The sequence below is a fragment of the Salminus brasiliensis genome, chromosome 14, assembly GCF_030463535.1.
Source record: "Salminus brasiliensis chromosome 14, fSalBra1.hap2, whole genome shotgun sequence".
NCBI lineage: Eukaryota > Metazoa > Chordata > Actinopteri > Characiformes > Bryconidae > Salminus > Salminus brasiliensis.
Genome location: NC_132891.1, coordinates 7,183,773 through 7,199,399, shown reverse-complemented (window position 1 = coordinate 7,199,399; position 15,627 = coordinate 7,183,773). Strand labels below are relative to the sequence as shown.

General features: G+C 42.0%; 1 protein-coding gene across 2 annotated transcripts in view; it reads left to right on the top strand.

Moving 5' to 3' along the window:
• The window catches only part of dip2ba (disco-interacting protein 2 homolog Ba), a 65,632-nt gene extending 50,616 nt beyond the window's left edge, over positions 1 to 15,016 (top strand). Inside the window, exons 14-39 of one of the 2 annotated variants that reach the window (XM_072696017.1) lie at positions 678 to 742; positions 854 to 947; positions 1,501 to 1,620; positions 1,742 to 1,856; positions 2,019 to 2,158; positions 2,470 to 2,606; positions 2,722 to 2,802; positions 3,492 to 3,619; positions 3,736 to 3,850; positions 4,336 to 4,537; positions 5,405 to 5,517; positions 5,933 to 5,956; positions 7,499 to 7,579; positions 7,801 to 7,924; positions 8,048 to 8,169; positions 8,430 to 8,541; positions 8,921 to 9,030; positions 9,232 to 9,362; positions 9,982 to 10,150; positions 10,315 to 10,485; positions 10,706 to 10,767; positions 10,858 to 10,915; positions 10,996 to 11,070; positions 11,677 to 11,851; positions 12,225 to 12,348; positions 12,459 to 15,016. In XM_072696017.1, the coding sequence (XP_072552118.1) occupies positions 678 to 742; positions 854 to 947; positions 1,501 to 1,620; positions 1,742 to 1,856; positions 2,019 to 2,158; positions 2,470 to 2,606; positions 2,722 to 2,802; positions 3,492 to 3,619; positions 3,736 to 3,850; positions 4,336 to 4,537; positions 5,405 to 5,517; positions 5,933 to 5,956; positions 7,499 to 7,579; positions 7,801 to 7,924; positions 8,048 to 8,169; positions 8,430 to 8,541; positions 8,921 to 9,030; positions 9,232 to 9,362; positions 9,982 to 10,150; positions 10,315 to 10,485; positions 10,706 to 10,767; positions 10,858 to 10,915; positions 10,996 to 11,070; positions 11,677 to 11,851; positions 12,225 to 12,348; positions 12,459 to 12,711 (3,101 nt within the window). In that variant the 3' untranslated portion in view covers positions 12,712 to 15,016. The remainder of the gene's footprint in view (positions 1 to 677; positions 743 to 853; positions 948 to 1,500; positions 1,621 to 1,741; positions 1,857 to 2,018; positions 2,159 to 2,469; positions 2,607 to 2,721; positions 2,803 to 3,491; positions 3,620 to 3,735; positions 3,851 to 4,335; positions 4,538 to 5,404; positions 5,518 to 5,932; positions 5,957 to 7,498; positions 7,580 to 7,800; positions 7,925 to 8,047; positions 8,170 to 8,429; positions 8,542 to 8,920; positions 9,031 to 9,231; positions 9,363 to 9,981; positions 10,151 to 10,314; positions 10,486 to 10,705; positions 10,768 to 10,857; positions 10,916 to 10,995; positions 11,071 to 11,676; positions 11,852 to 12,224; positions 12,349 to 12,458) is intronic. The other variant, XM_072696018.1, reaches the window with a different exon arrangement.
• The last annotated feature ends 611 nt before the right edge of the window (positions 15,017 to 15,627 follow it).

Sequence of the window (15,627 nt, the reverse complement as noted above, 5' to 3'; positions counted from 1 at the left end):
GGGAAGCACACATTATAAAATCTATGTCTTAAAAATGCCCGTGTAGACTTTATTTCTGACCGGGTTTGGTACATAAACCCTCACTCACATCAAAAGTGAACCCTTGTAACAAAAAAAAAATTCAGTACAGGATATGGTCACATTAAAACGTAATGCATGATTATATAATAATGGTTAATTTATGGGTATGGGTATATTATGTCACTACAATAACAAACACATTATAATCAAATGTGTTGACTTGGTCATCTGTGCTGCTGAAAGACTGAGAGACTGCCCTCACTCTGTCAATATTTGCTCTGAGGGTGTGCCAAATCATGGCTGTTTATATAATAATCAAGATGCACAATGTTACTGAGAATGTGTATGTATGGAGGTGCATCTGTGTGTGTGTGTGTGTGTGTGTGTGTTTGAAGTGGAGACTCTGGGAATTTTGTCTGCCGACAACAAACCCGCAAATCCAGGAAATGTTGAATAATTGAGAGGGCTCCTAATTCCTGTATACTGGCAGAAAACCTTCTGTGTGTTCTGTGTCCACTCAATATTTCATACTGCCTGAGCTGAAGCCCAGGAGTGTGTAGAGTGGGGGTGCAGATAGTTTCATAAGCTTCATAAACACTTAAAGTATGTTCAGATGTTCAGAAAGATTGAATGTAAATCGTGTATGTTTGTTCCAGGAGAGACACTGGTCAACGTTCTGGACTTCAAGAAAGATATGGGCTTGTGGCATGGGGTGCTAACGGTGGGTCTGCTTGTCTTCTGTCCCGTTTTAAGTGTTCATAGAGAGTTGCAGACAGTGGCAGGGTTGCTCCTGACACTCAGTGTGTGTTCTTTTTTTCCTCCCCTTTTCCAGAGCGTGATGAACAGAATCCACACTATCAGTGTTCCTTATTCGGTCATGAAAGCCTGCCCTCTCTCCTGGGTGCAGCGAGTCCACAACAGCAAAGGTTAGAGCAGCTTCTTCACCCTAAAAGCTGAAGTTCGTTAAATGTTCATAAAGCATTTACTAGTATCCCATTGACTTTGCTTAGCATTGTGCAGTCAGTGACATTAAAATGCATTAGACATATTTACTGATCTTCGTTCTGGAAGGGGTGCCGTAATTTGTTATTTTTCTTTTGGTTTGGCTTTCTTGACATTTACAGCATGCAGTTAAAGGAGGAGAGGTTATATATATGGACAATTGATTACTATTGGGCCTGTTATTATTATCTGTTATTATTTCTTACATTGACAGCTGGGATTCAACAATGAACACATCACAACTCTTTTCAGTGAACTACAGACCAAGTTTATGGGAAGACCTACAAATAAAGTTGTAGGAGGTTATAGAGGAGAGACATGTAATAAACATAATGCACATAATCACATAATCACAAAATGTGCGCTTATAATTTCCTACTATATGTGTGGGTATATATAACTTAAGGATATAAGTTGCTTTTTCAGAGTTTGTTTTTTCCCCTCACCCCTGATCGGTGTGTGTCTACATGTGTGCAGCACGTGTGGCCCTGGTGAAGTGTCGGGACCTGCACTGGGCTATGATGGCCCATCGAGACCAGAAGGACATCAGCCTGTCCTCCTTGCGCATGCTCATCGTAGCTGATGGGGCCAATCCATGTGAGCGAACTGACCAGCGTGCAACACTGATAATAACTCTCCTATCTACTCCTCAGACAGCTTCATGTCCTTCCCTTTTCTGAAGCTCACACATGTCTGTCTGTTTGTGTGTGTGTTTTAGGGTCAGTGTCATCATGTGATGCCTTCTTGAATGTGTTCCAGTCCCATGGGCTGAAGCCAGAGATCATTTGCCCCTGTGCCTCTTCCCCTGAGGCCATGACTGTAGCCATACGCAGGTATGGAGAGAGCTTTGACAGGCGCACAAGACATGAGACTTTTCCGTTGGTGTAAATATGTTGAGAAACAGCAATTTTATATATATATATATATATATATATATATATATATATATCCTCTGACCTGCTTGTATGTGTAATCCCCCTTCTGTGTGTGTGTAGGCCGGGTGCCCGTGGTGCTCCTCTCCCTGCCAGGGCCATCCTGTCCATGGGAGGATTGAGTCATGGAGTGATCAGAGTCAACACTGAGGACAAGAACTCTGCTCTCACTGTGCAGGACGTTGGGCATGTCATGCCTGGAGGTTAGAGCACACTCTAAAGGACATTACATAGCCCACCAACTAGCAGCACGTTTACATAATCCTAGTTGGTGGGCTATACACTTCTGTTACTTGTTAGCTACGTTAGGTTCATAGCTCTGGCACAGAACTGAAAGCATGTCTTGCTGATTGAATATGTTTGTGATAAGGGTTGGGGTTGGGGTTGGTTTTTTGGCAGGCGTTTCTTTGTGTTTTTTGCAGGTCAATGTTGAACAATTTAATCTGTTTCCCGTTTTGCTGTTTACCCAACTTTGGCCGTGACAGCTGCACTGAGTTTTCTCTGTGTATTGCAGCTCTTATGTGTATAGTCAAACCAGATGGGCCTCCTATGTTGTGTAAAACGGATGAGATTGGAGAGATTGTGCTGAACTCCCGGGCCGGGGGCACCATGTACTATGGCTTACCAGGAGTCACTAAAAACACGTTTGAGGTGCGTCACACTAGACAGACTTCTTAAATAAGTGTGCGCTGACTGTGCATTACAAAAACGCTTTTTTCCTTATCTGTTAACTCTGCTGATCTGTCTGAGTGCTGTCTGCCTGTAGGTGATTCCTGTGAACTCTGGCGGAACTCCTATAGGAGAGATCCCATTCACCCGGACTGGCCTGCTGGGCTTTGTGGGCCCGGTAAGAACTTTATCCTGCTCTGTTATCTGTCCATATATTTATGATTTAGTATCATCACTGAAAACAATGCAAAGTCACTTTATTATTACTGAGTGTGTGGAATGAAGAGTTTTGGGTCTGTACTGTCTCTACGGTTCAGAGATGAAAGCTTTCTGCTAGAGTTTAGAACATTGCTGTGAGGATTTGCTTGCATTCAGTGTCAAGAACACACTTTATCCCAAACACCCAAACTTATCCCAATACTGGACGGAACACAATCATTCTAGAGAACACAGTTCTACTAGTAAACAGTTTGTTATTAGGCATGGTGCCAGTAGGTTCATGTTTATGTGCTCCAGAGAGTTCTATTCTATTGACAGTACTTCTCTACAGGCACTAGATAAGCTGCATGGGTGCATTTGCACATCTGTATCAGCAAAGGGTGCAACTACTTGATCAAGTAGCTCAAAAGGGGGGTCATTTGGACATATAGTGTAATCGTAGAAATTGTATTTATATAGCACCATTCATACATAAAATATAAGTCAAACTTAATAAAATAAAACAATAAAAAAATGTAATGATAAAACCAGTTTGAAAAAAATATGATGTATTAAAATTAGAATAGATAAATAAACAAAACACAGTACGGCTAAAATGACCTCCCCCTTGTCCCTTGTACTGATGGCTGTGTTTGTGCCTCCTCTCAGGGCAGTCTAGTGTTTGTGGTGGGTAAGACAGAAGGACTGCTGTCGGTCAGCACGCGCAGGCATAACGCGGATGACCTGGTTGCTACAGCACTGGCCGTGGAGCCGATCAAGACCGTCTACAGGGGGAGGTGAGCACACTGGTGCTGCAACACCCATCACTAAATGCTGAAAAGGCCTTCATAAGGGAGTGCGTCAGTGTGAATGGACTCTGACAGCTGTGTGTGTGTGTTTGTATGTGTTACAGGATTGCAGTGTTCTCCGTCACCGTGTTCTATGACGAGCGAATTGTGATGGTGGCAGAGCAGAGGCCTGATGCCAGTGAGGAGGACAGCTTCCAGTGGATGAGTCGAGTCCTCCAGGTCTCATAAAGCATTTTCTGACATTAACCCATGATGCCTTAATCAGCTATCAACTGGAGAAGGGCATTTTCAATATTTTTAAGAAATTCAGTAGAACATCATTTCAGCACACCCAGTTTCGTATTGGCAACACTGTGTCACTTGACGTTCATGAAGTCTGCTAATGCAGACTTGCATATCATTAGCACATTTGACCAGTGGAACACCCACCAACTTTAACTGTTGAAAGACAACTGGGCCACTGATTGTTTTGAGCTGATACATGTTTTTGACACATTTCACATGAACAGCATCAGGATCAACTCCGTAATACCCAGCACCTGTGTCCTTTTCAGCTATTTGCATGCTCAATCTTTCATGCCAATCTCTATTAACAACTTTCAGATGATCAGTCTTGTGGTTTCTGGTGCTTCCCACTGTTCTGATAGTCTGATATGTTGAGTAATATGTTGATTGTATGTTTGGTGTTTTTTCCACTTCCTTAGGCCATAGACAGTATCCATCAGGTGGGCCTGTACTGTTTAGCATTAGTGCCTGCCAATACCTTACCCAAGACCCCACTGGGGGGGATCCATATCTGTGAGACTAAACAGCGCTTCCTAGAGGGCTCCCTCCACCCCTGCAACATCCTCATGTGCCCTCACACATGTGTGACCAACCTGCCGAAACCCCGCCAAAAGCAACCAGGTACCTGCTCGAGTCTTTCATCCTTTTCAGTCTAATTATGTTTCTGAGAAAGTAAGGATTTGAAAAGTTGGGCAAAAGTTTACAAAACCAGGTGTTGGATGAGAACTCTAAATAACACTAGATTCCCATGATGAGAAATTTTGGAGATGTTTTAATGAGCACAGTGATGGAAAAACACCATGACTTTCTGTAGGAATGTTATTAGAGTTTGTTCTAATGTCAGTGTTTTACTGAGGTAATGAACACTTGCAGCTCAGATAAGCAGCTTTTGTAATGTTCACAAAAGTAATGGTGCCTAAAACCTTTGAACAGTACTATATATTACATTGAACCTGGTCCCACTGATGTTTTCTGTCTTTTATGATGGAGCCGGTGTGTCCGACATCGTCATTGTCACTCAGAAACATGGTTTCCCCAAGAAAAAACTGTCAGTGGGTGTCAATTTAGATTTGATTCCAAGTCCTTTTGGAGCATTTGTAGTGGTTCATTCATCATGAAATGTTGATCCAAATGATGTCAAAGAAAATAAAAAAAAAAAACCACAAAACATGTTGATACAAGAGGTAAAAGCTTTTTGCATGGCAGCGACTGTGTACAGCATTTGTGTCTGTATATAGTCATCTAGAAATGTATTATGATTATTATTATATATGACCTATAATATAAATATAAGGTATTATTGTTGTAGGTTATATATAGCTTTCATTATCTCTTACATTATATCTTTGTATTTGTATTTATTTATTTGAATTTCATTTTAGTGCTGCTTACTATTATTTTTATTACTGTTATTTTACTTTATTAATTCTGTTGTGCCTATATACCACAATTTCCTTTGATATTAATAAATAAACCCTCTCTGTTCAGTGGGAGTAGGTCCAGCTTCCATCATGGTAGGGAACCTGATTGCGGGGAAGAGGATTGCCCAGGCTGCGGGCAGAGAGCTGGCCCTCATTGAGGATCAGGACCTGTCTAGGAAGGTATGCCTTAGCCATAGGCTTGACCAGTTCTTCACCTCAAAAAAATGGTCAGCATGCTGGATACCAGAACAAGGCCTTGCTGAATGTCCTACAGAATAAATGGTTATTATTAATGCAAATATACTCAGATTTGTCTACAGTACAGTTAAGTGCGTTAAGTCTGGCCTTGTTTTTTGGTATGGATTTAACTCTGAAAGTGAAGCTAAATCCTTACTTTACAGCTCCATCCTTGGCTTGTTCCTCTTAAATCTCTTGCTTTAAATTCATAACAGGCAAATGTAGCATTATACAGGAGTAAAGAACACTGTATAACCCTGCCTATAATTCTGCTGTCAGTGTTTGGTGGAGTGGAGGAGGCTTTAAGAGTTTGTTCCTCTCTGTTTGTCTTCCACTCTCTGGTGGCGTGGGCCTCTAGCTCTCTATGTGGCCCATGACTATGGTAAGCCTGACTGCTAGCAGCCCTGCACTACTGCTTGTGTGGATATGAGTGTGTATGTGTGCACAACTATGTAAGCAGCAAGCAGCTTCACGCAGCCACAGCAGTGAGGAGCATCTTACCTTCATCAAGACCTGAGGGAGAGTGTGGTCAGTTCCCAGTATTTTCAGCAGTGTGATGTCTACAAGTGAAATGAGGACTCTGTGTACTGATTGCCTGCTACTGCAGCAATCTGCTCACGTTGGTAAAATCTGATACAATGGGCAGAGCAGATCAGAGGCTTGGTAGTCTTTGTATTTTCAAAGTAAACCAAAGAAAACTGCAGACCTTGCACTTTAACATGAGTACAACACTACATCCAGTTGGATTCTACATGTGTCTATATATGTATGGATAAGGCTTATCAAATTTTCAATTTCAATCACTGACATCCAGGGAGTGCAACCGTAGCTACATACATTCAACCAATGACGATGTTTCTACATGTTATGCTCTCCTGCCTTGCCTGTTTTTTTGTCAAACTGTCAGCTTGTCATCACATTGCAGGTCAGCTTTATACAGTGTAGGTTGCACATACTTTCTAGCAGTGCTGTATTTCACATATTCAGGCAGTGGTTCTAACTCCTCCGGAATTGTAGCCCTCTTCACACAGCTTGTGGATTCTACAGGAGAAGATCTTGAGTGGAAGTGGAGCTTCACTGCTGTTGCTTTTTTAGTTTGCTTCTTGTTGTTTGATCTGTCGGTCTCCTCTGAGCACTGCCCTGCATAGTCTGCTAGAGGTGCTGATGGTATCACTTTAAAAGCCATTTAAAAGCTGTTTTGGAACGAGAGGCCTACAATCGTGGCTTCCACCATAGCGACCTGCAGGGTGTGTGCAGTTGGGGTTCATGCTGTGGACGGTTTGAAGGGTCGAGAAGTCATTCAGACTAGTTTCAGTAATAAGATGTTGCATTAAGGCAACAGGAAGATGTTTTTTATTGGTAGGACAGGAGAATGTATACATACATATACACACACGTGTGTGTGTTTGCTCTTGCTCTGAGTGGAAAATAACCACAGGAGCATCACATCAATACAACCCCCCCCCCCCACACACACACACCACCCCACCACCTTTCTAAGTCAAAAATACACCATTAAAGAAGTGAACACGCGTACAGTTCGTTTGCATGGTGCAGAGAGCAGTGTCCACTATCTGCATGAGCCTCTTCCTGCTTCCGAATGTGTGTGTCAGCTGTGCAGCTCTGTCCTACACAGAACAGTACACACACCCTTTATCAATGACTCTGTCCTCCCCAAGGTGACGTTGTCTGAAGTGGACCTCTTTTCTGTGTTTATTAATGTTTTGTGTTCTCCTACACGTCATGATGGCGTTACTGGTGCTTGGGCGGTTAGTGGTGATGGGTTGATATGTATGCTTCTCTTGTGCTGAAGTGGTGAAGGTTTGTGTGTGTGTGTGTGTGTGTGTGTGTGTGTGTGTTATTGAGATAAATGACAGGCTTTTCAAAATCAGTACAGGATGACTGAGACTTTTGTACTTTGCAGCATCAGTTCCTGTCGGAGGCACTGCAGTGGAGAGCACAGAGTGATCCAGACCATGTTCTCTATATGCTACTGAACGCCAAGGTAAGCATGAAGTGGTACTACAGGCGGGTTTATTTACTTACTTACTCAAGATATTGAACAGCAGACAGAATCAGTCAATCAACACATCATAAAATTCATCTACTTAATAAATGAATTAATAAACGGTAAAGTATAGAGAGTAAACTGATTTTCACTTAGAAAAACAACAGTGCATGTAATTTGACCATCATGACTCCTGTATCGTGCATTGTGTCCTGCAGGGGGCAGCAGTCAGCACAGCCACATGTTTGCAGCTTCACAAACGAGCAGAGAAGATCACAGCAGCCCTGCTGGAGAGAGGAGGCATTAACACTGGAGACAACGTGGTGCTGCTCTATCCTCCTGGTAATGACTGCTCTCCGTTGTACAGACAATAGTAATAACAGACAATCCAGCGTGTTGAATCTGTGCTTTAAAATCTGTAATTAACATGTCTCATCTTCCTCTTCGTCTTCCTCGCCTCCACAGGTATTGATCTTATTGCCTCTTTCTATGGCTGTCTGTATGCGGGATGTATACCAGTCACAGTTCGGCCCCCTCACCCACAGAACCTGACTGCCACACTGCCCACTGTGCGCATGATCATAGATGTGAGTCAAGGCAAAAATGCAATAATTTGTTTACTTTTTTGTTTGTTTATTTATTTATAAATCCTATTGAAATTTTAACGTGTGTGTGTGTATGTATGTATGTATGTATGTATGTATGTGTGTATATATATATATATATATATATATATATATATATATATATATATATATACACACTAATAATTAAAATAATTAATAGTGACAGACTCCCTGACTGTAATATTAACATATGCTTTTTTTCATGTCTGTGTGTGCTTTAGGTGAGTAAAGCAGCCTGCATTCTCACCACTCAAGCCCTCATGAAGACTCTGCGATCCAAAGAAGCTGCAGCTAGTGTGAATGTGAAGACGTGGCCTACTATCATAGACACAGGTATGGGATTTACATTCCCCCCAGCCTGCTGAGAGCACATTAAAACACTCACTGTGGTGAGGTATCCAGTAATCTATAAAGGGCTGAACTGGCCGATTCGTACTGGATAAAAAGTATCTGTGGAAGTGAAATCTGATACCTGCAAAAAAACTCTGAATGTCATGAATCAAAAATTTTCATCGCCATTAAGCAATAGCACCACACCCAGTAACAGCAGCTGCATGCTGTGTAGATGTGTCTGCTAGGTTTTGTTATTTCTCAAAGTGTAATATGAGACTGTTGGTCTCTTTTGAAAGTCATTCAATACTAAAGATGCTGAGCATCTACATTGCAGATTTATATTTGTTGAATTTGTGTGTGTGTGTGTGTGTGTGTGTAGATGATCTTCCAAGAAAGCGGCCGCCTAATATCTATAAGCCTCCCACAGCAGAGATGTTGGCTTATCTGGATTTTAGCGTGTCCACTACAGGCATGCTGACAGGGGTCAAGGTAAGAAGGCTTAGATCACATTTAAAGAGACAGTGTAAAGCTGCTGAATCAGCTCAATCAGTGACAGATTTTTACATTTTTCAGGTCAGTGCACTCATAATTAGCACGTTTCTGTAATCCAGCACTGATGTATTGGGTTTTTGTAGAAATCTGTAGTGTTGCTCAGGTCCTGAACTGTATGTGCTGTTTTCTTTCTCCCAGATCTCCCATGCAGCAGTGAGTGCCCTGTGTCGTTCCATAAAGCTGCAGTGTGAGCTCTACTCCTCCAGACAGGTGGCCATCTGTCTTGACCCCTACTGTGGCCTGGGCTTCGTGCTGTGGTGCCTTTCTAGGTAAAGACACATGTCGAAAAATACTATAAATAGACCAGTCCACAGATTAAAAACAAAGCAGTGTTAGTGCTGAAGGTTTGTAATTCTGTATGTGGTTTTGTTTTTTTAAACAGTTGTATTTTATAAATTGTTACCCATTTACCTTCAGACATAGATTTTGTAACAAGGAGAGGAAAGTATCAAAGGACAAATCAGTCCGTTAATCAGCCTTTATTTTCACTCAGAATGCATTAAGGGCAACCGGCATTGTTAAAGTAGCTGAACATTTAAAATAAACAAGAGGATGGAGAACTGTGAGAAGAGTGTATAAATGAACAAATTAGGATTTAAACAAATTAGGCAAATTTATAAATATTATAAATATTTATAAATATATAAATTATATATATTAATTAAAAAAAATATATAAAATAATAAAATACAATAACTAAAGTGAAAGATACATGCAAGAATTTTGTATATTAAAAAAGTACTTATTTGTTTTAATACTTTAATACACCTTACTTTTGTCCTTTCATCTGTTTCTTTACATTTAATAGACCAGTAGGTAAAACTGGTTTATACTGTTTAGTATTTTGTGGGCTACTGGAAGGCTCTTAATGTATTTGTATGTGTGCAGTGTGTACTCAGGTCACCAGTCCATTCTGATTCCTCCAATGGAGCTGGAGAGCTCCCTGCCCCTGTGGCTGAGCACGCTCAGTCAGTACAAGATCAGAGACACCTTCTGCTCCTATTCTGTCATGGAGCTCTGCACCAAGGGTCTGGGCACACAGACTGAGGCCTTGAAGGTGAGAGCATTGGAGACACATATATACACACACACACACACACACACACACACACACACACACATTCATCAACATGCCTTTCTCTCTTAGAGCCTCAGTGGGTGGAGGTGCACTGTGTCTCTCACTGTGTCTCCGAGACTAAGAGCTGTGTGTTGTGTTCTCAGGCACGGGGTCTGAACCTGTCGTGTGTTCGGAGCTGTGTGGTAGTGGCAGAGGAGAGGCCGCGCCTGTCCCTCACACAGTCCTTCTCCAAACTGTTCAAAGACCTGGGCTTGTCCCCACGAGCGGTCAGCACAGCTTTTGGCTCCAGAGTCAACCTGGCCATCTGCCTGCAGGTGAGGAGCAGCATGTAGCATATAGGGAAGCTATAGGGAACCAAAAATAGCAGTTTTTGCAGAATGCTGCTTTATATGAAGTGTTAACCCATGCTCTATATTCCCAGTAAAGAGATATGTATTGCATAGATTGGAATATTGAGAGATATGTTTATTTTTCATTAGGCAGAATTTCCCAACTGTTTGTTTCTTATGTAGTTTTTATTCTGATTTTCCTCAGGGAACTGCTGGTCCCGATCCTTCTACCGTTTACGTAGATATGAAATCCCTTCGACACGACAGGCAAGAATGAACCAGCTACGCTCTGTGATCTGTAATCTAAGGTCAAAACTAGTTGTAATATTAACAGATCATTAACTCTGTATTTTTTAGGGTGAGGCTGGTGGAGAGAGGAGCTCCTCAGAGTCTTCCCCTCATGGAGTCTGGAACTGTAAGTCTGGAGTCTCTTTTGTTGTTGTTAAGATGGAGACTAGAATGGGATGTAAATAAGTTATTATTGCATGTTTTCAGATTCTCCCTGGAGTGCGAGTGATTATTGTGAATCCAGAGACCAAGGGGCCGCTTGGAGACTCCCATTTAGGCGAGGTAAAGCGACTCACATAAGCAAACACCAGCTGTTTATGAACCATGCTGTTTTTGGCTTATTAGACCCACTAAGAGTAAAAATACATTGCAACAGTAGATTCACCCACCACCAACACCATTGCACATCAAATAAACTGCATGGGATTCATTTTTATGACACAAAATAACAGCCTGATCGTTTATACATTTCACATAAATATATGTAGTGTCATTCCCAGGAAAAAAGACTGTGTAGATTGACCTTCAGGGGGTGCTACAGTGCACAAGCTGTTTTAGTGTAGTAATATCTAGTGTGTAATGTAATGAGAATATTGTACTGATAATACAAAAATGTGCATTCCAAGCTCAGTTTCCTTAAAATTATAAAGACTTGATGGAGTGTCTGGAGTGAACCAATGATTTGATCAAAAGGGGATTAAATAGTCTAAAACTATCATTTGTCTTGTATGTGCTAAAAGCTCCTGGCTTAATCATAGATATCGAAATCAGAGTTGGATAAAAAAAAAAAAAAAGCATGAATGACAACTGACCCTTAAACCTTACCCACATTCCCAGTGTTTTTGATCTGATCTGTGGTCTTGAATCACTTTGTTACTCTTTGTTCAGATCTGGGTGACCAGCCCTCACAATGCCAGTGGCTACTACACCATTTACGGAGAGGAGAGCCTGCAGGCTGACCACTTTAACACACGGCTCAGCTTCGGCGAGCCCCAAACTCTGTGGGCCAGGACCGGCTACCTTGGCTTCGTCAGGAGGACTGAGCTGCTGGATGCTAGTGGAGGTCAGAAAGATGGGCGAGAACAATATGTACACTGTCACAGTCGATTCCACGCTGATATGTATGAGGGTTAATGAGGGTGTAATGAACTGAAATGAACAATGAAATTGTGTAGGTGTGGTAGTTGTTAGTATGCCAGTGTGAGTGTTTAGTATGCTCAAAATATCATGATATTATGTTTTGCAATACTGCATCAACTCTCAAAAGTACACTTTTGATTATTCATTTTAAAACCAGACCCCTAGATGGCAGTGTTGCACTCTGTATAATGATGCGTGTCATATTGCCAGGTTCTTGCAAGTACACAGCCCTAATGCCAGTATGGATGTACATTGGCTCGAGGAGACAAAATTAAGATCCTGCTCTCTTTCTGTAGATCGTCATGACGCACTGTTTGTGGTGGGCTCCCTGGATGAGACGTTAGAGTTACGGGGTCTGCGGTATCACCCGATCGACATTGAAACCTCAGTATCCAGGGCACACCGCAGCATTGCAGAGAGGTAAGAGCCTAGAAGATGACAGACACACGTGCATGTTTCATTCCACCTTAAGGCTAAAGGTTGTTCAAGCCCATCAAAACTGATTGACTGTGATTGATCCTCTCTCACAGTGCTGTGTTCACGTGGACAAATCTGCTGGTGGTTGTGGCCGAGCTGAGCGGTTCAGAGCAGGAGGCTCTGGACCTGGTGCCTTTGGTCACCAACGTGGTTCTGGAGGAGCATCACCTGATCGTGGGTGTGGTGGTCATTGTGGACCCCGGTGTCATTCCAATCAACTCTCGGGGTGAGAAGCAGCGAATGCATCTGCGAGATTCCTTCCTGGCTGATCAGCTAGACCCCATCTATGTGGCCTACAACATGTGAGCCATGCTCTGGAGCTCTTCTGAGGGTTTAGAGCTGAACCGTGCTCCAGAAGAAATGCTCACAGGGGAACACCTGGAGGTTTCTCCATCTGCTTCAGGCACCCACACAGATGTGAAAGCTGGAGGATAAAGGGGCATTATACGCCATCGATTTGATCAGCCCCTTTTCTCTCTCTCTCTCTCTATATATATATATATATCTCTGCTTCTCTGCCCAGGGTGGATAGTCTCTCGATAATGTGATCATACCTGTGGCCCTAAGTGGCTTGTGTCGTGGCGTGGACTCTTCAGCTAAACTGACCCTTCCTCTTAGGCTGCTTAACTTCAGGAGGCTGGTGCTTTTTTCTCCTAGAAACCCTGTCTGCAATAACAGGTTAAACCACACTGACTCCTGTCGCCATGTTTTTTAACATTGCAACTCCTGTCGACTTTTGCTGCCTTCGTCGTGCACAAAAAACGAAACAAAAAAAACACAGAGAAAGGAAAACAGCTGTTGACAAAGAACTCCTCGCAAATGCCTCTTCCATTAAGCAAAGGTTTAACTGGCAGCCCGCGCCACTGGCCCTAAAGACTTTTAAAGTCTGTTTTTGGAGACTGGACAGAAGATTGGAGGGACTAACACATGAAACTTCTTGCACTTTATCCCTCCTCCTTCGGCCCCGCTAGCTTTCGAGCCTTTATTTTGGGGGCAGTGTCCTTCATTTTTCATTCTGGAAGTGCAACCACAATTTCTTTTTAAAAAACATGTCCAGTGCCGTTTTTGTCCATCTGAGGAGTAAAAGTACAAGTGAGTTAAAGAGGGTCTCCAAAATGACCTTACATGAATAACCATCATCACCAGCTACCAGCTGCACACGCTGCTGCCTTGCAGACTGGGACCATACAATGGGACCTATCGATGGGACCATTAAGACAAAATCTATATTGAAAAAAAGGCCAAATGCCGCGTCTTCATGAGGGCTTCTCAAAAAAAAATCGCCTGACCCTCGTTGGTGCTCATCTCAAGCTCGCTAGCGCCATTTCTCCCGCGCTGGACAAAACTTCTTCATGTGGACGTGATTGAGTATTAACAGTGTCACCAGCGTAGTGGGCTGTGCTAGTTTAACAGACCTTCTGAGTTGCTCTCATGCAAATTTGGGTTTGTTCATAACTTTTTAAGGCTTTTACTCAGAACTACTAGTTGTTTTACTTTTAAAAACTGGTTTACATACAAACTTCTCATTTGCTTATGTGGCACATGGTTTTCTAACTGAGCTTGCCAACAGTGTGATGCACAGCATTGAATGATGACCAGTGTGAGGAGTGGGTTTCTCGAAAGTGTTCTCACAGGAAGCACAAACTGAGAGACTGGATACATATCTGGAGATTTTTATGCATCGAACTAATGTCCACTTAGGGTCAAAGAAAAGATTCAAGATAAACTCCATGCCTTATGAAACCTGTGGAAGTTTTACTTTTTTTTTTTTTTATACATTTTATTTTTATTTTTATTACTGTACTTATACTTTGTACTGATATCAAAGGGACTTTGGAATGGTGGAAATAAGGAAGGCTGTGTGTGTGTGTGCGCGCATGAGTGTGTGTGCGCGCATGAGTGTGTGTGCGCGCATGAGTGTGTGTGCGCGCATGAGTGTGTGTGCGTGCGCATGAGTGTGTGTGCGCGCGTGTGTGTGTGTGTGTGTGTGTGTGTGTATAGATTATTGTAGTGTCTCACTGGTGTTACTGTATAATCCATTGGACCAGTCATCAGGTCCCATAAACTTGACTGATCTCTAATACTTGATGGCAGTTCTTTGCATCACTGGCTTAAGAAGAAAAAGAATCATAAATAAAAACTATAACTATTTTACACAAAACAAAATACAATTAAGAATTTGCACTATCTCTCTTTTAATGTCTCTGGCCTCCTGTGCTTTTAGTCTTCTGAGATTTTAGTTAGTGTTTGTACACGTCTGTGTCTGTGGGGCCAACCATGAACCATTTAAACGAGTCTTCTGGCATTATTAACATCATCTGCAAAAACATTTCTACAGGTTTATTTACAGCTGCTAATTCTCCACCTTACTCTGTTTAGGGGTACGACCAACTGGACTAGTTTGATCTTAATTTACATTCGGTCTTAGTACCCTTTATATTCTGACTGTTCTGATGGACCAGATATAGAAGTGTAGTGTTTGGGGATTTTTTTTTTTTTTTTTTTTTTTTTTGGTTTGTTTGTTATTTTTTTGAGAGGGGGTAAATCTGTTCATTACAATGCCTAACTGAATGCCAATACATAGATTTAATTAAACACACTGAATAGACAATGTGTTTCATATGCATTCTTATTCTTTCTGCAGAATTGTGTGAGCAGGGTTCTTTTATTCCATCATGCCAGAGACGTTATATATGAGGAGACCGGCTGCTGCTGGAAATATGACTGGGAGTTCTGGCGTATGATTATGAATAATGTCCTGCCTTTCATTAAAAAGAGACAAATCAGCTTCCTGGTTAGGCCACAAGTGGAGGACCGGTCATCATCTCCCATTCCCATGGAAGCCTTATCTGGGAATATTCACAGCAATCTGACAAATATTTCTCAGGTTTCACCTTTTTATTGAAAGGAAAATGTAGTCCAATACATATAGTGTCCATATAGTGTGCTATTTAGATGCCATGAATAATCCAATAATAGTTCTGATATTAATGTGGTAATGGATATTTCAGGGGCTGGTACTAATGTTTAAATGTTGCTTTAGTGTTTCTCCACCAGAGGTCGCCGTCCCTTTCTCATTTAGTAGGAAACCCATGCCAATGCTCCTTTTTTCCACCTATTTGATGGAATGGTTCTGTATTAGGCTATGAAATGAATTGGGGTTTAGCAAGCCAGGTGTGTGTGTGTGTGTGTGTGTGTGTGTGTGTGTGTGTGTGTGTGTGT